General features: G+C 45.8%; 1 protein-coding gene across 3 annotated transcripts in view; it reads right to left on the bottom strand.

Moving 5' to 3' along the window:
• Positions 1-21819, bottom strand: part of PSMF1 (proteasome inhibitor subunit 1) — a 61838-nt gene that overhangs the window by 8737 nt on the left and 31282 nt on the right. For all 3 annotated transcript variants that reach the window (XM_033962695.1, XM_033962697.1, XM_033962696.1), the window contains exons 3-6: positions 20800-20952; positions 14888-14970; positions 12866-13030; positions 8791-8844 (exon numbers count right to left, since the gene is read on the bottom strand). In XM_033962695.1, the coding sequence (XP_033818586.1) occupies positions 8791-8844; positions 12866-13030; positions 14888-14970; positions 20800-20952 (455 nt within the window). The remainder of the gene's footprint in view (positions 1-8790; positions 8845-12865; positions 13031-14887; positions 14971-20799; positions 20953-21819) is intronic.

Below are 21819 nucleotides of genomic sequence, written 5' to 3'. Positions count from 1 at the left end.
AAAATAAACCTCCTTTTGGACTTTTTTTGGAGAATGGATATTTTCCCTGCCTCTATTTTCAACGTTTAGGGCCTAGGCCAAAAGAGGACTTAGACTTTTTATTTATTATGCCCCTCCACACCTCCATTGCATGAAAGTTATTAGACTGTTACTTCTATGAAAAAACTACTTACTTAAACTTGGCAGTGCTTTTTTCTGCTCATTGCTTAATGGCCGCTGGCAACTCCTGCTTCGGTTTGAACTGGAAATGTTCCCAACTTTATTGGCTCTAACAAACGTGCATGAGCATAGACGCTCCTCACTAACCCCTATACTCATCCTTACAATACCTAGTCATATAGAAAATATTTATTTTTATTTTATGTACTTTTTATCTACATTTTAATAGTTTTAAATAATTTTTATTGAAAATTTTTTAGTAAAACCATTTTATATAAATATCGTGAAATTTCACATCTCCTTCAATTAATTTCCATAATGCAGGAATTTCTCTCCCTCCTCCTACAGGATACCTGTTTTGCAAATAATTTCTGCTGCTTCAGGGAAATCACCCTCCCCCCCCCAAAAAAAAAGCCAACAAGGGACAAACTATCTCAGGCTCCCCACATGATCAACGTTACACTATAGACGCCATCAAGCTAAAACTAAAACCAAAAATGTCAATTAGTGGCATAAAACAAACAGAAATATGATGGCAGATAAAGGCCAAATGGTTCATCTGGTCTGCTTGCTGATCCAATCAGAATGAAGTGTTCCCAATTTGAAATCATGAATGAATTCTCTTACAAAAAAAGACTAAAAAAAAGGGGTTTCCATTCAATGGTAATATTTAAATCCTCTGGTTCCACTGTACAAAGTGCAAAAATCCAACTTTACTCTTGTTATCTTAACCAGCAGTATATATCACCTGCCAATCCGATTGCTGAATCTGTTCTAACACCAAACATTGGAAGCCAGAAAAATCATGACTGAATCATTCACAATGCATTACTAAAGGCTCTGATGCCTTATTGATGCGTATGCAATTATGGTGCTTAATTAATATTGTTCTCAGTGCTCTTGATATCTATCCAATGTAATAAAGATTGCCCTCAATTCTGCCCAAGAGGCGGTTACTCTTCTGGTTGAATGTGTTTTCAGCGACACTGGCGGTTGTTTGGTGTAGACAATGTAGGTGGAGGAGATCGCTGTCTGAATCTACCAGGAAATGGTGGCCTTGGAGGCTGGTCTGCCTTGGGTTGATTCTTTGGTTAGGACAAAGAGAAGGTCTAATAGACAAAACTCATTACCGTATTTTCACACATATAACGCGCGCGTTATACACGATTTTACAAACTGTGCATAACCATGCGCGTTATACGTGTGAGCGCGTTGTACACATGCTTTTTTTTCATTCGAATCCGGCATTCCCCCTGCGAACCGGCAAGTCTGCCCACTCCAATGACCCTCCCTATCTATCTTTGCGGATAGATCCCACATGTCTGTCCCATCTGGCCTTAAAATCTGGCATGCTGCTGGCCTCAATAACCTGAAGTGGAAGACTATTCCAGCGATCAACCACCCTTTCGGTGAAGAAGAACTTCCTAGTGTCACCGTGCAGTTTCCCGCCCCTGATTTTCCACTGATGTCCCCTTGTTGCCGCGGGACCCTTGAAAAAGAAGATATCCTCTTCCACCTCGATGCGACCTGTGAGGTACTTGAATGTCTCGATCATATCTCCCCTCTCTCTACGTTCCTCGAGTGAGTAGAGCTGCAACTTCCCTAACCGCTCCTCGTATGGGAGCTCCTTGAGTCCAGAGACCCTCCTGGTGGCCATTCTCTGGACCGATTCCAGTCTCAGCACATCCTTGCGGTAATGCGGCCTCCAAAATTGCACACAGTACTCCAGGTGCGGTCTCACCATGGATCTATACAGTGGCATAATGACTTCAGGTTTACGGCTGATGAAACTCCTGCGTATGCAACCTATGATTTGCCTTGCTTTGGATGAAGCTTGCTCTACTTGATTTGCAGACTTCATGTCTTCCCTGACAATCACCCCTAAGTCTCTTTCTGCTTCAGTTTTTGTCAAGATCTCGCCATTTAGGGTGTAAATCCTGCATGGATTTCGGCTTCCCAGGTGCATGACTTTGCATTTTTTGGCATTGAAACTGAGTTGCCAGGACCTAGACCAGTGCTCCAGTAGAAGTAGGTCATGCATCATATCGTCTGCCATTGAATTTTTGTCTGTTGTGCTTTTGTTCACTACATTGCTTAGTTTGGCATCATCGGCGAATAATGTTATTCTTCCTCGGAGCCCTTCTGTCAAGTCTCTTATGTAGATGTTGAACAAGATCGGGCCCAGGACGGAGCCCTGTGGCACTCCACTTATCACCTCTGACATTTTGGAGGGGGTGCCATTCACCACTACCCTCTGAAGCCTACCTCCAAGCCAGTTCCCAACCCAATTGGTCAATGTGTTGCCCAAACCTAAAGAACTCATCTTGCTTAGCAACCTGCGGTGTGGTACGCTATCAAATGCTTTGCTGAAATCCAGGTAGACGATGTCCAGGGACTCACCATCATCCAGCTTCCTCGTCACCCAGTCAAAGAAGCTGATCAGGTTGGATTGGCAGGATCTCCCCTTAGTAAATCCATGTTGGTGGGGATCCCGTAGATTCTCCTCGTCCATGATCCTATCCAATTGGTGTTTGATTAGGGTTTCCATTAGTTTGCTCACTATTGATGTGAGACTCACTGGTCTGTAATTTGCCATCTCCATCTTGGAGCCTTTCTTGTGGAGTGGAATGATGTTAGCTGTCTTCCAGTCCATCGGGACGTTACTTGTACTAAGGGAGAGATTGAAGAGCGCGGATAGCGGTTCCGCTAGGACATCACCCAACTCCCTGAGCACCCTAGGGTGTAGGTTGTCAGGCCCCATTGCCTTGTTGACCTTGATTTTTGACAGCTCGCAGTAGACGCTGCTGGGTGTAAACTTGAAATTACTAAACGGGTCAACTGATTTAATCCTTGTCTGTGGCTGAGGGCCGATTCCCGGCGCCTCGCGTGTGAAGACTGAGCAGAAGTATTTATTTAACAGTTGGGCTTTTTCCGAGTCCGTTCTACATAGTCTCCGTCTGGTTTTCTGAGACGTACTATCCCGCCCGAGTTCTTATTTCTGTCACTGATGTACCTGAAGAAAGATTTATCTCCTTTCTGGATGTTCTTTGCTAGAGACTCCTCCATGCGGAATATAGCCTCCCTAACTGCTGCTTTGGTGGCCCTTGACTTGGCCAGATATTCTACTCTAGAGTCCTGTGTCCCTGATTGTTTGTAAGAGATGAATGCTTTTTTCTTCTCTTTGATGAGGTCCGAGATCTCCGTAGAGAACCACTGTGGCTTGTTGTTCCTACTCCGTTTGCTTACTGATTTAACATAGCGGTTTGTTGCTTCCTGTATGGTGGCTTTCAAAGTTGACCACATTTCTTCCACGCTGTCGGTGTCTGCTTGGCTTTGTAGCGCCTGGTGAACGAAGTCTCCCATGTCTTGGAAGTTTGTGTCTTTGAATTTGAGAACCTTGGTCATTGTCTAGTGGGGCTCCCAGAAACTATTGCTGAACTGGAGTTGTGGGGGTTTCTGGAGACCTGGCTCATGGAATCGTTGGAGCTGCAATCAACGGCAGGACCGCTGTGCATAGAACGCACTCACAGGCTAGGCATGATGCGCACCACTGAGAGATGGCCCCAGGTGGTAATTCTTAAACTTTTGAATTATGTACATAAAATGGACATTCTTTGTACCATCCGCACCCGGGGCACCCTTTCCTATGATAATCACCCAGTGTTGTGCTTCCAGGATTATTCAACCCGGGTCTCAGCGCTGCGCAGCCTATGCCCCCATCTGTACAGAGCTTCATCACCAACACATATAATTTGCCCTACTCGACTGAAAATCTTTGAGGGGAAAAATCACTTTTTTGAAAAATCAGAGGATGCCCAGCAGTTCCTTCAGCAGATGGCGAGGCCTTCTACGAGTGGGGCGGCTCCTTGATTGGTTTAGTTGGCGTTGTAGTATCTAGAGTTCTTCTGTGGTTTGGGTCATCTCAACAGTCTTTTTGCTGGACTTACAGCTTCCTCTAGGTATTTTTGGGGGGTTGGGGGATGGACCGGTGCCCTTTGTTGTTTATCTTCGTTCTACAAGGCTCCTCTGGTCATGATGTATAGCAAGCCCTATTTTACTCGATAGCCCTGCAGTGTGGACATGCGCGAGACGGCTAAAAGCACGGTGTCTCGGTCAGAAATAAAATTATTTTTTTTCTACCTTTTGTCTCTGGTTTCTGCTTTCATCTTCTTTTCACTCTCTTCACTCCAGCATCTGCCCTCGCTGTCTCTTCAATCCAGCATCTACCCCTTCTATCCACTGTCTGTCCTCTCCCCCTTCCATATGGTATATGTCTTCTTTCTATGCCCCTCTCCCCTTTCCATCCAGCCTGTGCCCCTTCTCTCCTTTTTACATGATTCATTTCAGCTTCACTGCTCTTTTCATTTTTATCTCTCCTACACCAGATCTAGCATCATTGTCCCTCTCTGCTTATTTCTCTGCTGACCCCTTCCCATCATAAATACTTTCTCATGCCTGTCTCTCCCCTTCCCCTCCTCTAATCTTCCTGCCAGCTGTTTCCTTCCTTTTTCCTTCTCCCTTCCCTCCTCCTCCTGTCCAGCAGTAACTCTCTTCCCTTCCTCCCCTCCCAGCAGCATCTCTCCTTCTCCTTCTCCAGTAGCAGCTGTCCCTTTTTTCCCCTTGCCCAGCAGCTTTCCAGACTCCAATAGTGGCTTTCTCCCCTCCCAGCAACTCTTCTTACTTCCCAGCGCAGTGATTCAGGAAGGCAGCCTCGGGTCCTCTTTTGGGTTGCACCACCTCTGAGGAAAGAGGAAGTTGCATCATCAGAGGCAGCCACGACTCAGCAAAAGCCCCAAGACTGCCTTCGTGAATCACTGCGCTGGGAAGTAAGGAGAACTGCAGAGGGAAGAAAGCCACTGTCGGAGGCTCCCCATGATCTCTCCTGCCCAACGTGGACCAGCTAAAAATATCTTGTCGATCTTGCCGGCCCTGCACGGACCGGCAGGAAATTGAACTTAATCAATCTCGCCAGCCCTGTGCAGACCGGCATAAATTTCCTGCGGACTGGCACTGGTCCGCGGACCAGTGGTTGAAGAACATGGTCTAGGGAAATGAGTATGACTGACTTGTGTTGATCCAGAAAGTATTGTACTGATGTTGTTAAACCTATGAGTGTTCTGTGGAATGTTTTTTTTTTGAAAGCCAGTTTGATTAGGGTGGAGGGCTTGAGTTTTGTCAAAATAGTCTGGGGTTCCTAGAATAAAGTGTGGATTTACAAGAAAGAAGATTAGCAGAGGTAAGAACCTAATCTTTCGTTCTTGTACAATTCAACTTTATTCCGGGACCAGTGAACATAACAGAGCAGTCCTGAAAATTCAGGGTGGGACGGATGAGCCTGCTGCCAAAACAGAGGCACCAAAAGCTTGGCTGCCACATCAATCCTGTAAAACTTGGTGAATGTCAAGGAGGACCAGGCAGCGGCCCTAAAAATCTCATCCAGAGAAACAGCTGATGACTCTGCCCAAGAGGAGGAAAACCCCTCCGGTTGAAGGAGTCCTAACCCCAAGGGGGGGCCTCTTTCCAGCTGCCTTATAAGCTGCAGAAATGGCCATGTGAATCCACCTGGAAATGGTAGCCATAGAAGCTGGCTTCCCTCTGCGGGCAAGACCTACCAGACAGGCAAAACTTGGTGACCTCCAGATACCGCAATACACTTCTGCGGACATCCAAGGACCGCAACACCCGGTCTTGCTCCTATGAACCGGAGGAAGCAAAAGCAGGAAGACGGACTTCCTGATTCACATGGAAAGTGGAAACCATTTTTGGAAGAAAGGAAGGAACAGTATACAGCATCACCATGTAATCTGTAATCCACAGAAAAGGATCCCTGCAGGAGAGGGCCTGCAGCACCGAAACCCTGCGGGCTAACAGCCACCAGGAAAACCATCTTGAGCGCGAGATCCATCAGACACCTGCTCTAGAGGCTCATATGGAGGGTGAGCAAGAGAGTGAAGAATCAGATTAAGGTTCCAGGTTAGACAGGGAAGGCGCAAGGGAAGCCTGAGCCGCAATGGTCCCCATAGAAAATGAACACCTGGATGGGTTGCCTGTCAGGGAGGGAGGGCCCATACACGAAAGCCCAGCAATCTGTACTTGGAGTGAAGCTACTGCTAGACCTTTCTTCAGGACATTTTGCAGAAACTCCAGGAACTGAGGAATCGATGGGAGAGAAGGATCCACCTGCCTCAGGTCGCACCAGGCCTGATAACACCTCCAAGCCTTCACCATAGGCTGCCACTGTGAACTTCCACTTGCTGTGAAGCAACATGGCAATCACTGCTGAAGAATAGCCCTGGCTAGTCAAGGCTGCACTCTCAAGAGCTATGCTGTAAATCCAAAGCGGTCCAGATCTTGCCAACGCAATTGGTATCTGTGTGAGAAGATGAGAATGACAAGGGATCCTGCTGGAGCCGAACCAGTCAGCATACCATGGCTACCTCAAACAATGGGGTGCCACCAGAATCACTAGATCCTCATGGGCTACTATGCGCCTCAACAGACGCCTTATCATGAGCCACAGAGGGAAGACATAAAGACCCTCCTGGGGCCAGGGCTGAACCAGAGTGTCCAGGCCTTTGCTTCCTGCCTCGCGCCAACGACTAAAGAAATGATCGGCTTTCTTGTTGGCCGCTGTCGCCATGAGGTCTAACTTGGGACTCCCCAATGATCCACAATGCAATCGAATGCTCTTCTAAAATCTGAGTGTCTAAAATCTGAGAATATCTCCTTTGACGTCCACTCGCCACGTGCACCACGAGCTGTCTCTCCACCCACCAAAAGAGCAGCTGAGCCTCCACGCTTAGAGGGACTCTTCATGCCCCCCTGACTTTTGACGCAAGCCACCACTGTGGCATTGCTCGAGAACACACAGACGGCTCGACAATGGAGCCGACTCTCGAAGAGAAGGGCCAGCCGAATCACCCGCAGTTCCAGGCGATTGATCGACCACTTGTGCTCTGAGGACATTCATTGGCCCTGAATAGGGACAGACATGCACACTGCTCCCCAATCTTTGAGACTTGCATCTGTCAACAAGATCACCCAGTCCAAGATCCAGAGCAGAAGACCCCGGGACAACGAGAGAGAGGATGCAACCACCTTGCTAGATTGTTACGTGTCACTGTCGTCCAGGGCAGGGGTGCATGTAACGGGTCCCAATGAGGACTCCAGTGTGAAAGCAGGGCATCCTGTGGCAGACGCAAGCAGGCTCTGGCCCAAGGAACCACATCGATTGATGCCACCATGCCACGCCGTCGGGACTAGAAGGTCCCTGATAACCTGATGTAGCTTCTCTTGATGGGACACAGGTAGAGACACTTTGTTCTGACCCGTGTGAAATCGAACTCCCAGGTACTCCAAATCCTGGGTGTGTTCGAGGCGACTCTTTCTAAAGTTGATCACCCAACCCAGACGTTGCAGCAACAGTACCACCTGATGGACAGCCTGATGCCCCTTGGACAGAGAGAGCACTCTGATCAACCAGTCGTCCAGATACGGGTGAACCAGGACACCCATGGAACGCAGATGGGCTGCCACCACCATTATTACTTTGGTGAAGGTCTGGGGTGCCGTCACCAACCCAAAGGGCAGAGCCACAAACTGAAATGTTGCCCCAGAACATGGAATCGCAGGTACTTTGGTGGGAAGCTGCTGGGCAAGGGAAAAAAAAGGGACAGCTTCTACTGGAGAGGGAGAAGGAGAGATGCTGCTGGGAGGGGAGGAGGGAAAGGAATCTGGAAAGCTGCTGGGCAAGAGGAAAAAAAGGGATAGCTGCTGCTGGAGAGGGAGAAGGCACGCGCACATGCGCGATGCAGCACTCGGAAGCTCTTTTAAAGATCTTCAAACAAGTCCGCTTTCGAGGCTGTCCGCTGCGGGGCTCCGTCGGTGACGTCACCCTTGCTTGTCCTGGGATAAAGAGATTTTAGGATTTTAAAGGGGAGGGGGGTGTAATAGGATATGCAGGGAAAACACTTAAAACCCTCTTTTTAAAAGCCCTCCCAGATCTCTGATTCAAGCTGTTAGCTTGCTCTCACATAACCATGTGCTCACAGAAAAACTGAAACATTTTACTCACTGTGCTGCATGAGAGAAATTGTAGGCAGAGCTGAACACATAAACACACATGGTGAAGGGACAGAGTCTGGCTCCGATCCTGGTCACGCCTCCATGGAACCGTCTCAGCCTGCACTACATCCACTAGCGGACGAACCTGGGGTGAGCTAGCTCCCAAGGGAAAGGTCCTGGAGCCCCGATCTAATGTGCAGGCTGTCCAGGAGGCTTACTGCTGAGCAGGGAATCCCCCAGAAGCAGACGTTCTCCAACAGTCTGCGTTCTCCCGCAGTCAAAGATGTCCCCGCAGAGAACCTCCATAGCACAAGGGTGAAAACTGTGAATAAAAAATACTGAAAGATCACAAAATAAAACACAAGCAGAAAAGATGAGCGCCTACAGACTGGCTTGTAGAAAGAAAAGACTGGTGAGCATGCTCAGTGAGGAGGTACCTGTAAGGGAGGGGGGAAAAAGCCTCTGAAGTTTTAAAGCTTCCTAAAGACCCTGGCAGGTGGAAGGAAATAACCCACTGGTCCCGGCATAAAGTGGGATTGTACAAGAATGTGCTATCCTTATACTCACCCAAGAGGATCCAGGTCTGCTCCACCAGCAGCAAAGGGTCCCAGAGGATCAGGCCTGGAAGAAATCCAAACACTATCATTATAACTGGAAGTTCTTCTAGCACAGGATAAACAGGAGTGACAGAGTGTGCAGAGCAGGCAGGCAGGAAACAACAACAAAGAAGGTATCCTGGGTCAGAACAGTTACAACTGCTGTAAGTCTTCCCACTTTTCTTATAAGTGAGGTAAAAAGGTAAGAGGGTCAGAGATCACCGGGGAGTGCAGGGGCACTCTGAATATCTTCTCGTGCTATTAAATCATACATGGTATAACAAAGTAACAGGTTACATCACTTCTCAAAAGGTTTCACATGTCCTAATCTTTTTGTGTCTGCTCTTAACTATTTCTCAGTTATAAAGTTGTAAAGTGGCAAGCAGCTGCATTTGGTGTTAGCTCTCACTCCCATGATTTTAAAACAATGTCTGACTACGTGTACTTACTCCCTGAAAACAACTATAAAATGGCTAAACAGACTGTAAAACAACATCTAATAATGCAGGCAGAGAAGAGCACTAAGCCTGGGATGATGCCTTGTGGTACTTCTTTTTTTGTTGTTGTTAAATATTTTTATTAGTGATTGCAACACAAAGCGTACAGGAATCCAACCGTACAAGGAAGCAAGGCACACAATAAGTATAAACTGTATGGGATACTCCAACAGGCAGTATACAGAGAAAAATGAATGGGATATCTCTATACAGTCCAGTCGCAATCTGCAATTTTGTACTTTTTGACACCAGAACCCCCCCCCCAATCGCAATTCATGTTCTCAAACCCCACTCACACCATCCAAAACTCAGCAACCTCCTCACATACACACCACCCCATACACACAGGCACTCACCCCCCCGCTAGGGAGCCGCCTCCTAGGCCCCAGAGACAGAAAGAAAGAAAAAGGTATAGTCAAGATGGGGTGTCCAGCTGCGCCACCTGAACACTGGGACACAATAAAAAGGCCACTTTCCAAAGCCCCACATAGCAACGATGGTCTATCCCCCCCTCCCCACCGGAGTTTGTTGTATTTCATAGCAGGCCACCTGAGCAACCCTATGGAGCCAATGAGGAAAGGAGGCTGCCTGATCGGACACCCAGTGTTGCAATAGGAGTCTTTTCACCAAGAGGACTGCTAGGTAGAGGAATTTCTGCTGAAGGACTGAGAAGCCCACCTCCTCCAATGCCCTCTGATCTCCCAATAAAAGCATGCCATAATGCCAGGGAATAGGACATTGCAATATCCTCTCCAGAAAGGGAAGAACATGCAACCACAGCTCCGTGGTGGGGCATTCCAGGAAGTGATGAACTAAAGTCCCAAATGAGCGGTGACACTTAGTGCAAACATCCCCTTCCCAGAGTCCCATATGAGCCCCTTGTTTCCTAGCAATATACGCCCTGTGCAGTATCTTGAACTGCATCTCCTGCAGGTCCGAGGAGCCCCCCCATAGATCTACGGTAATATGGCCAAACAAATCATGGAACTCTTTTTGATCCCCCAGGAAATCCAACTCCCTCCGCCACACAAAGGCCACTCTGTCAATAGGACCCAGAGACAAAGTCGCCCGTAGCATATGTCACCAAGTAGAGAATTTATTCATGGCAGGAGGGATCAGAAAAAATTGTGCATCCAGGGACCACAGAGCCAAGTGTCCCCCCATCTCTGTTGAAGCATGGTATAGTAGTGGCGGACTTGGAGATACGCCCAAAAATGTTTCGATGGCATATTCCACCGCTGCTGAAGCTGGGCATATGTGAGGAATACTCCCTCTCCCCCCCATCCTACACATCTCTCAAGGTTCGACACCCCCTCTCCTCCCAATCCCGAAACCGGGAAGGACCCATCCCTGGAATGAAGGAAATATTACCGCACAATGGCAGCGGTACCAACGCAGCAGGCATTTTCTGCTGCTTTCTCCTCCACCTCCATGCTAACCAAAGTAGTTTTAGAAAATGTATCATTGGGGATCCCCCCGGGACCGCCGACGGCTGTATATGCAATAAAGCCAAAAAAGAATGTGGTGCACACCAGGAAGTGAGCCACCCCCCGGGGGAGTACTTAAATGTCCCATCCACCCCTCATGGATAGACCGAAACAATGCGGCTACATTGTAAAGTATGATATCCGGAAGATTCAACCCGCCCTATGATCTATCCAACATCAGCTTAGAATAGCTAATGCAAGCCCTTTTGTGGCACCAAATGAAAGTAGATACAATGGATCGAAATACCTTCCCATCCCCAGCAGAGATCCAAACAGGGAGAGTCTGCAAAGGGTACAGGAGCTTCGGCAAGAGGACCATTTTGGTTAGGGCTACTCTGCCCCACAAACCCAACGGTAGTTCTCGCCATCTGTCACAGAGAGCCTTGATCTGCTCAAGAGGACGACGGACATTATACTGATACATGAGGGACAAGTTGGGACTCAAATACACTCTAAGATACCTCAATAGCCCCCACGACAGGGGGTATAGAAAGAGCCTAATGCTAGGCCTCCCTGCTAGTGGTGTCCAGGGGCAAAAGCTCGGTACTTTGCACAATTAATTCACAGACCAGAGATGTTACCGAAGGTGTGGATCACTTCGAGTGCCCTTTCCAAGTCCACTTGAGGTCTATCCAGATAAAGCAAGATGTCATCGGCAAAGAGGTTTATACAGCTTTCCCTTTCCCCTATCTGAATTCCCTGGATACGAGGATCAGTTCTAAGCTTTACCGCCAAGGGTTCAAGGGCTAACACAAAGAGAAGAGGTGAAAGGGAGCCAGGGTGCGAGGTTTGTTGGACCTGCGAGAAAGACGGAGGGGACTGCTGGACTCGCGAGGGGGGCTGCTGCTGCACCCGAGATCGCGAGGGGGAGGCAACTCAAGGCAGATCCTTTACTGCGGGGACAAAACCAGATGACCCGCACCATTGCCCTCCTTGCAAGGAAATTTAGGAACAAGAGGTCATAGAATGAAGGAGAAAGGGAATAGGCACATGAGCAATTTTCACCTAAAGGGTGATGGATGCACGAAAACTGCCTCCCAATTGGTTCTTCTTTTAAAAGTACCAATATATCATCAGCATCCTTTTTTTACTCCAAGTACTTCTTTGATTGCACAATATTTCAACTCTTCAATTTTATGATTACAATCGATGCAATGTTCCACCAAAGGGACCAAAATATTTTCCTCTTTTAGACAGCTTTTACTGTATGTTCTAAATGACGCTTCTTGAGAGGATCTCATTCTTTAGGTTCTTTGGCGTATTTTGCCTGAGGGCATTCAAAACCAAATAGAATGTTCTGCCGCCACAGTTGTGTATGCATTATTAAATATTTTGTGTTAGTATATATGCAGTACAACAGTTGTAGCCACAGAGACAGAGAGCCTTCCTATTGGTGACCCAGACAGTTGATGACACAACAACGAATAAAGCTGTTACTGCCAATGTATGGCCTTGAGCATCAGTTGTCTAGAGCCCCAATGGCCGAGGACATCAGCCGGAGCTGGTAAGGAGAATGTGGCAGTGGCTGGGGTGCGTGCAGGAGAGCAGCTCCGGTCATCGGAGGGGGAGGTGTACAGGAGAGAAGCTCCGGTCATCAGAGGGAGAGGTGTGCAAGAGAGCAGCTCCGGTCATCGGAGGGGGAGGTGTGCAGGAGAGCAGCTCCGGTCATCGGAGGGGGAGGTGTGCAGGAGAGCAGCTCCGGTCATCAGAGGGGAAGGTGTGCAGGAGAGCAGCTCCGGACATCGGAAGGGGGAGGTGTGCAGGAGAGCAGCTACGGTCATCGGAGAGGGGAGGTGTGCAGGAGAGCAGCTCCAGTCATTGGAAGGGAAGGCGTGCAGGAGAGCAGCTCTAGTCATCAGAGAGTGGTGGGAGTGTAGGAAAGCAGCACCCATCATCGTAAAGGGAATACAGAAGTGTCAGCTACCTAGTTGACTCGAATATAAACTGAGACCCCCTTTTTGGGCCCAAAAATCTAAGTTTATATTCGAGTATATACGGTATACATAATACAAGATAGACACTGTCCCAGTTTGGCAATTCTTAATATTCTAATTTCACTTACCAGTTTGGCTGTGGGTTAGTGTGTGGATGATGGGGTGGGCTTCTGAAGGGATCATGACTCTGAGGGCTATCTCGCATTGCTCTGGGCTTCTCCTTGGGACCTGTAAAAGCGGAGATTATTCTGGAAAGAAGTAAAGAACTCAGCTCTGCACTGTTCTTGTACACCCTGCAAGAAGAGAAGAATGGACAACCGCTGAGAGTACCTTTCACAATTAGGGTAAATTTTGCAATCATGGTTTTTAAATTGTGGCAATTCTGCATCAGGTTTACAAAAATGCACCTTTTTTTATTCTTTACAACTCAATGGAATGTTGAGAAATTATACATAGGGGCTCAAAAATCAGAAAACTTAACCATATGGGAGCAAATTTAGCAGGGTGGAAAATGAGAAGGAAAGACACACCCAGTTTGAAAATAGGCTATATTGGACCATGGGCATCAGAGAAATAAAAGCCCCCTTTCAGAAAGCTGTAGTAGTGATCCCCACGCAGCAAATGTAATGCAGCCCACAGCTTTATAAAAGGGACCCAAAATCCCTAAAAAAAATGGTCTAATGTATTTCTATGGGAGGGGCATTTCCAGCAGCTGACACATAGAAGAAAGTATCTCTTCCCTATCCTCTATGCTTCTGGTCAGACAAACACGAAGCCAACACAGGTACAAAAACATACACCCCAAAATACCTAAGGGCCTTTTATGTAGCCCTTTGTGCGGACAGCGCATGGACTAGTTATATAAAAGTTCACAGAAGCTTGGTGACAATAAGATAAGTCCTGTTTGAAAATGATTAGAAGATCTGTCTTTCTTTCAGCGCTACATTTATTGGGTATTTACCCGATTATAAATATTAGCTTATATTTTATAGTTTTATCGTAAAGCTCAGGATGGCATGTGTGAATGGATATGACATGATGGTTTATTGTATTGTTTTTTGCTTACTGATTGGCAGTAAGGGTGCTAAGTTTTATCCAGTTCTTTTAAGAAAGACTTATCAGATGCTTATAATTATGATAGTCTTTCTAGAAATGCTGCTTCAGCACAGAATAATAATCTGCTTGAAGGTACTGAATATATAAAGCAGAAGATACTGATAATAATCAGGTCTGAAAAAGAAATCATCCTGGCCGGGGTCGGTGTCATGCTCCGGAGATCTACAGCCTTCCTATCTCCCTCTCCCTTCTACCTGCTTCCGGCCACATCCCCTGCTCCGCGGCTCTCTTCGGCAACTCAGCAGCAGTGATCGACACAAGCTTCTGACGTCGGGGCCTACCCTCTGCGAGTCCCGCTTGTTTCAACTTCCTTTTTCCACAAAGGCGGGACTCGTAGAGGGAAGGCCTCGATGTCGGTAGCTTGTCTTGATCACCGCTGCTGACAAGTTGCTGAAGAGAGCCGCGGAGCAGGGGGGTGTTGCCAGGTGCAGGTAGAAGGGAGAGGGCCAGATGCAGGACTCGTGGGTGAGGGAGCAGAAGAGAGAGAGAAAGAGAGAGGGGAGGGAAACAAAAGGAAATATTTCATACTGGGCTGGGCCGGAGTGGAGGGAGGGTGGAAAGATTCTAGCTACAGGGTGCAGTAACAAAGGAAAAGGGGGGGAAAGCTGAAAATGGAGATAGTGACACAAAGAAGAGAAAGGGTAAGCAGGACCTACTGAATAAGGATAGAGATACAGAGGGGACATGAAAGGGTAAATAAGGCATCCCCCCGAAAATAAGCCCTAGAGCATATTTTGGCCTTCCAAAAAAAATAAGACAGTGTCTTACCATCGGGGAAACACGGTATTAACAAAATTGTAAGTTGGGTGAATATCTTCATAAAGGTGGTTAATGAATCCAAATAAATATATAGATTTTGACTGAAACCAAAATCATGCTCATAGGATTTCAGCCAAAACCGAAATTGGACCAAAAAATGATTTGGGACCAGTTTTGGCACCATAACTGAAGCTGAAATTCGATTGGCCTCTACTTTCAGCAGCTGCAGCATTGTAGCAACCTGTGACCTGAAACACAACCCCCCAGAAACTCACTTTTCAAAACTGTCCAAACAATCACTATTCACATAATCCGCAACCTTCAGAGTGACATCTACCACCTGCTCCAACTTGGGGTCCTAAGGGGAATAAACAGAAAAAACTGGAATTAAAAAATGTAGGAGGAAAGAGTCTGCTACGTTTTAGTAGGTGAACGAATCACGTTAGACTGAAGATCTAGATAGAAACAGAAAAATCAAGGCAAATAAGAGAAGATTAGGTTCTTACTTCGATAATCTGGACTATAGGTTTTATCCCCATACTTGTGGGAAACTTGCAGAAGGCATCAACAGATTCTTCAGCTCTGCCTCCTTGTGTCACTGGGCAGTGCCAGTCTCCCTCAGTTCTTACAAAAACAATGGATAACTTCTAAATAGGAGAAATAATGATAAAGTCATAAGAACAGCCTTACTGGGTCACACCAATGGTCCATCAAGCCCAGTAGCCCGTTCTCACAGAGCCAATCCAGGTCATTAGTACCTGGCCAAAACTCAAAGTGTAGCAATATTCTATGCTACCAATACAAGGCAAGCAGTGGCTTCCCCCTTGTCTTTCTCAATAACAGATTATGGACTTTTCCTCAAGGAAATTGTCCAAACCTTTCTTAAAACCAGCTACACTATCCGCTCTTACCACATCCTCTGGCAACGCGTTCCAGAGTTTAACTATTCTTTAAGTGAAAAAAATTTCCTCCAATTGGTTTTAAAAGTATTTCCATGTAACTTCATCGAGTGTTCCCTAGTCTTTGTAATTTCTGACAGAGTGAAAAATCGATCCACTTGTACCCGTTCTACTCCACTCAGGATTTTGTAGACTTCAATCATATCTCCCCTTAGCCATCTCTTTTCCAAGCTGAAGAGCCCTAACCGTTTTAGTCTTTCCTCATACGAGAGGTGTTCCATCCCCTTTACCATCTTGGTCGCTCTTCTTTGAACCTTTTCTAGCGCCACTACAGTGTTCTCCCTAGGGCCTTTTAGCTGGGCGGTCCGCCCAGCTAATTTAGACGAGCACCCGGCTATCATCTGCTGCTGCCACCGCTGCTGAACATTAAAAAACAAACAAACAATAAAACCCGGCTTGGAGATTTCAGCCCGTAGCGAACTTATGCTCCGGGGCTCTAACGTGTGCGTGCCGGCTTCCCTTCTCTTCCCTCCAAAACCGGAAGTTATGTCCATGGGGGGGGAGAAGGGAAGCTGGCACGCACATGTTGAGAACCCTGAAGCAAGCGCTCGCTACAGGCTAAGACAGGAGACAGGTTAGTGAAGCATTTGCTCTTTTTGCTGCCGGGTCCTGCCTAATTTCTGTTTCCGCGAAGGCAGGACCCGGCAGCATTTCCCTCAATAGGTCGATCGCGATCTTGGGCCGATTAGCCTTCTTCTCCCTGACGGCAGAATTGACGTCAGGGAGAGGAATGCTAGTCGGCCAAAGTAGGGAGAGCTTGGGGCAGCGTCGGCTTTCGGGCCTGTTATTGGTGGCGGTTTGGGTTCTGGTCCCCGATGGCAGTGGCAGTGGCTTGGAGGAGGGCAAGGAGAAATTGGTCTAAAATTACACATCTGATCACAATCCAAACCTTCTTTGCACCGGAAAGGCCATATGGCCTATCCAGTCTGCCTACCTATATAAAGTACTCTCCCTTCCTCTCCCTTAGAGATCCTTACCACTCACAGAAGGCCATGTCGCCACAAAGGTGCCACTGCAGATGATGGCCTTTTCTTTCTACACTTAATTAAATGCCTTCAGAGATGGCACATACAAGGGCAATTTACCCTGCAACCCATTTTAACACTAGCAGAACACACGAACTTAGTGGTACAAAAATGCTTTTTTACATTGTGGAAATTAAGAACCATAAAAAAATATTTTGATCCTTTATCGTTCAGACTATTGCAGGTTTTAGACTATTGTAACATCATCTATTTAGGAGCACCCAAAAAAATTCTAAGGAAATTAAGGATAATTCAGAATACAGCTGTTCAATTGATTTTTGGTTTAAAAAAGAATGACCATATTAGTCCATATTATCGTTTACTTCATTGGCTGCCTTTGGAGCCAAGAGTATTATTCTAATTTTCCTGTATCTGCTTTAAGCTGATATCGGGATTGTCTCCAGCTTACCTTTTTCCTCATTTTGTGTTGCATAGACCAGTGTTGTTCAACCTTTTTCCACCTAAGGACCGGTAGAAATAAAATAATTATTTTGTGGACTGGCATCGGTCCGTGGACCACCGGTTGAAGAACACTGGACTAAGTCGTGGGCCAGACCCCACCCATCTCTACCCAATCTCCACCCCAGACCCCACCCCCATAATAGTACTAATTGTAACACTATTTTTTCTATTCAGTTTTCATAGATACACACAATATAATTTTATTAAAAACACATAATGGTTAAGCACAAAATTAAACTACACAAAGCACACTGACAGCAGATATAAATTCTCAAAATTGACATAATTCAATCACTAAATTCAAAAATAAAATCATTCCCCCCCTACCTTTGTTGTCTCCCTCCCTCCATGCTATGCCTTACCTTCTGGCCTGCTCCCACCTGGCCATTTTATGCCGCCCCCGGTGTTATCTTCACGCCGGCTCCCTCTTCCTCACGTCCCGCGCCTCATCTGGAAGTCAAGGCTTCCAGTCCAGGAGTAGGACATGCATAGGAGCCACTGCCCGTGGCTTTGTGCACGGAATCAGTGAGGAAGAGGGAGCTGGCTCGAACATAACGCCACATTGATCACACCGTGGACCAGTGGTTGAAGAACACTGTTTTGTGCCTGATGCACATGCCAGCCCTGTGGACCGGCAGGAAATTTCTGTGGACTGGCACTGTTCCACGGACTGATGGTTGAAGAACACTGGCTTAGACCATCAAGAGAAACTAGAAACCTCTACTTATTTGCTTATCCAAAAATTAATGGGTGTAGATATAAGACCTTCTGAGATAGGACCCTAGCATTTCAAGCTGGTAGGCAACAATCTTGGTTAGGTAAATGTATTCAGCAAGCTATGTTATCCTATTGCAGTTTTCGGAAATTAAGACCACTTTGTTCAATAAGTTTATTACTTAGAGAGTTTTATTATTGAAATTCTATTTTACAAATATTTGTATTTTTTACTGTATTATTGTATTTCGCTGATTGTCCAGCTCTTTTTAGTGTAAACCGTCTAGAACTTTTGGTTATGGCGGTATAAAAGAATAAAGTTATTATTATTATTATAACTCAGCCTTCAATATTTTTCAAGTGCAGGCTAGTTTATTTTTTTTAATTCTTTATTCATTTTAAAACTTTCAATAAGTGCAATACAAGATGAAAACATTTTACACTTTTAAGATCATTTAATATTCTATCGGAAACTAATTCAAATCAAATATCCCACCTCCTGAAAACCCAACAATTATCTTTAGTTTTAAGAAAACAAAAATTATCCCCACCTCCCACCCCCAATCTTAGACGTATATGTGTATGTATGTGTAAATAATTTACTGGAAAATCCGGTGACTTTATCGTATGATTCGGTACATCAATGAGAGCGAGGAGCCAAATTTCATCTAATAATAATAAGTTACTACTTATTATGACAGGGGTTGCCATAAGCATATTACAAATATTGGAAGAATTGGGATCGGCTATGTTATAATTTTTGGTGGAACTCTTTATGCCATATCTTTAAAATGGAGCATGCTATAGCTATACAACAGGGGCATTTTAAGAAATTTAGAGATGTTTGGGTTGGGACCCATTAACAAAATATTGCAAAGAATTAATATTACTTTTTCCCTTTGAACATACATGTCCAAGATTGAGTGCAGGCTAGTTTCATTTAAAAAAATCTTCAATGAGAACCAGGATTACTAGCTCTCAAAGAAGCCTATATTCTGGCCAAGTCAGGGAGATCACTTTTCATAGAGATGAGGTTGGTCCAGGTGTCCAGTGTACCTAGAGTGACTAATTTAAACTAATATTGTTATTTCAGAAGAGGTTAAGCCCGAATAGAGTCACTGTATTCTGATGCAGTTAGAAAGATGGTGGGATATATTAAACAATATTGGCCCATGTTAAGATCGCTAAGAGGTTTAGAAGAACTTCCTATGTTTGCCTATACTAAGGGCAGGACTATAGGTCAATTATTGGAACAATGAAGGGATATACAAGAAAATCATGGCATCCATACCAAATGTTCACGCTGCCAATGGTGTGACAAAATTACTGAAGGTGACCATTGGCAAGACCCCCAGACTAAGGGGTCCTTTTATCAAGCTGCGGTATAGGTTTAATGTGCGTAATACCACGCGTTAAACCGCCTGTTGCGCTAGCCGCTAACGCCTGCATTGAGCAGGCATTAGTTTTTTAGCCGGCTGCAGGGGTTAGCACATGATGAAATGTCCAACACGCTAACCCCGCTAATGTGGCTTGATAAAAGGACCCCTAAGTTGAATATCCATGCCCGAGATAACACCAATTGCAGGACTGACTGGGTGGTGTATGTTATAATCTGCCCATGCCCCCTTGTATATGTTGGCCGGACTAAACATCCCATCCAACTGCGATTAAACGAACACATATTTATACACTTGAATATATCTAAAAAATAGAAGACCCGGTGAGGTTTTGATGCATAAAACCAGATACAATGAAAATCTTTGAGTATCTTGGTGGTATCTCTGAGGGTTTTTATTGAAAACTGTCTTTAGTGAGAGTTTAAAGAGGTGGTCTGAGTTGGGCCACTTCTGAAATAACAATATTATAGTATCTACTCTCATGAAAATCTTCTATAAAATATCTATGCTGTTGATTTAATATTAATTTAAACTAATAAACATACACCCTCCTCCAACATAGGCTCAGATGCACCGAAGTCAGCGACTGTCGCTAAACTGGTTTTGACTGGTTTAGCAATGATTGGATTTGCCATCCCAATGCACAAAACAGCTGTGTGGTTTTCTGCACGATCGCTCATTCTCTGATCAGGACATGCAAATAAGCTCATTTATATTTAAATATCATGTAAACTAGCAGAGCGATTGATGCTCTAACATGTCTTCCCAATGCACAAAAAAGTGATCGCTTTTAGCAATCCATAAAAAGCTATTGGTCAAGACCAGTCACTTACCTGTCCTACCGATAGTTCAGCCCTGAAATTAATATATTTATAATATATCTTTTAAAAAAAAAAATAAAAAAAGGCACAGATCTAGAAATGCACAGTATCTGCCCATTAAAAAAAACAACACAAACCCCCCCCCCACGAGCTGAGCCACCCTTCCCCAGATAAGCTGCCGCCGCCCCCACAACAGCAATGCACTCATAGAGACAGGAGGGATCCCACTCTCTCCTGTCTCAGCAACCCAGTTGTGCATCCAGACCACTTGGAATCCCCCCAACTCTCCCTCGGCACTCCCCTACACTCCCTCCGGCACCCCTCCCAACCCTACATGAAGTTTAACCCTCCCACCACTCCACCAAGACCCCAAAAGACAGCCCTGTTGGGCTGGTGGGGTAGCTCAGAAACTCCCCCCCCCAAGCCCCACCCCTGTACCTTGTTGTAGAAGCCAGCAAGAGGGATGCCCACTCCCTCTTGGCCAGCAGGCCCACCTCTTTAAAATGGTAGACCTTCACCTTCCCGGTGAATCCTGGGATGCACTGGGGAGGGGCCTAAGACCCTGATTGGTTTGGAAACCTTAAGCTCCTCCTATGGGAGGGGGTCGTAGGTACTCAGGCCAACTGGAGTCTTAGACTCTTCCTCAGTGCATCCCAAAGGTTCTGGGTCCCGCAGTTGTTGTCCCGGGGAAAGGGCTTGGTCTGGAGGGGGACCAGCACAACTTTTTTTTTTTTTAATGGGGACAAATATTGTGCGTGGGTAACATGCACAACATTTGTGTCCACAGACACTTTGCTCTTTGGACTCACCATGGCATTCAAGATCATTGTGTTCTCCACCATGATAGCCTTGAGAAGAATGTGGCTAATGCCATCCTGTGATTTGTACCGCAGACTGTAGAGCTCCTTATTTGAGTTCCATCCTGAAGGAAGCATTTCTGATTTCCTCTCATTCTCACCAGGCTGTAATGTAAACAATAAGGTTCAGAAAAGATTCCTAGATCTTATCAGGTATCATAAGAGCTGCAAGTAAGAATACCATGAAAACCATTACTGAAAATTTAATACTGGCAACTGCTTTCTACTGAAGTCCAAGTGGAAAAATATAACAGATTTCAAAATAAAACATCAGAGACCCTACCCTGTTAGACATGTAGCCCCTGGCCTCCCTGTGGCTGGTTATATGCACAGGAGGGCGGCCAGAAGAACACCATCAGGTAAAAGAGAGTAAAAAGGACAAATAGAAATTTCCCCATTACCAGTATATTCAGGGTTCTAGGATGCTGATCCCCAGAGCTATATGCACAGAGGTAGTCTGCTGCTTAGAGAAATACTCTGCCAGGTCCCACAAAACTATTAACCAGAGAGAGACAAACAGTTTCACCCTACTCCCGTCCCCTTCTGACTCCAACTGCTCTCTATGCTTTTCTCCAGAGACAAACAGGGGATATGCAAGCACAACTGAAGGTGAAGTACTCTGATTGAGCCTGAGTGCGGATGCTCTCTCCTAGCTAATGGTAAGCTTTGAGCTTACTGGGCATGTGGCAAGGGGACCCTACTTCTAGAGCTCCTCCCTCTGTCCTGTCAGTTTTTTCTTCGGCCGCTCTTGTCTTATTGATTGTCCTCCATCCACCAGGTCTCTGAGATGCCTATTATATCTACCTCACCATTCACTGCTATAAACTATTTTATTTTTTAGGCTTTTAGCATTTGTATACAGACAATTCAACTCAGAAATAGTTGGCAATGGCCTTCAGTGAGAAACACTGGTTTATGTACAGCAGAAAACAAGAGTATTGAAGAAATTATAAATCTATTACAGTATTTTTC

Source organism: Geotrypetes seraphini, chromosome 11, assembly GCF_902459505.1.
Source record: "Geotrypetes seraphini chromosome 11, aGeoSer1.1, whole genome shotgun sequence".
Taxonomy (NCBI): domain Eukaryota; kingdom Metazoa; phylum Chordata; class Amphibia; order Gymnophiona; family Dermophiidae; genus Geotrypetes; species Geotrypetes seraphini.
Note: the sequence above shows the minus strand (reverse complement) of the source record. Positions and strands in the feature narration are given on the sequence as shown.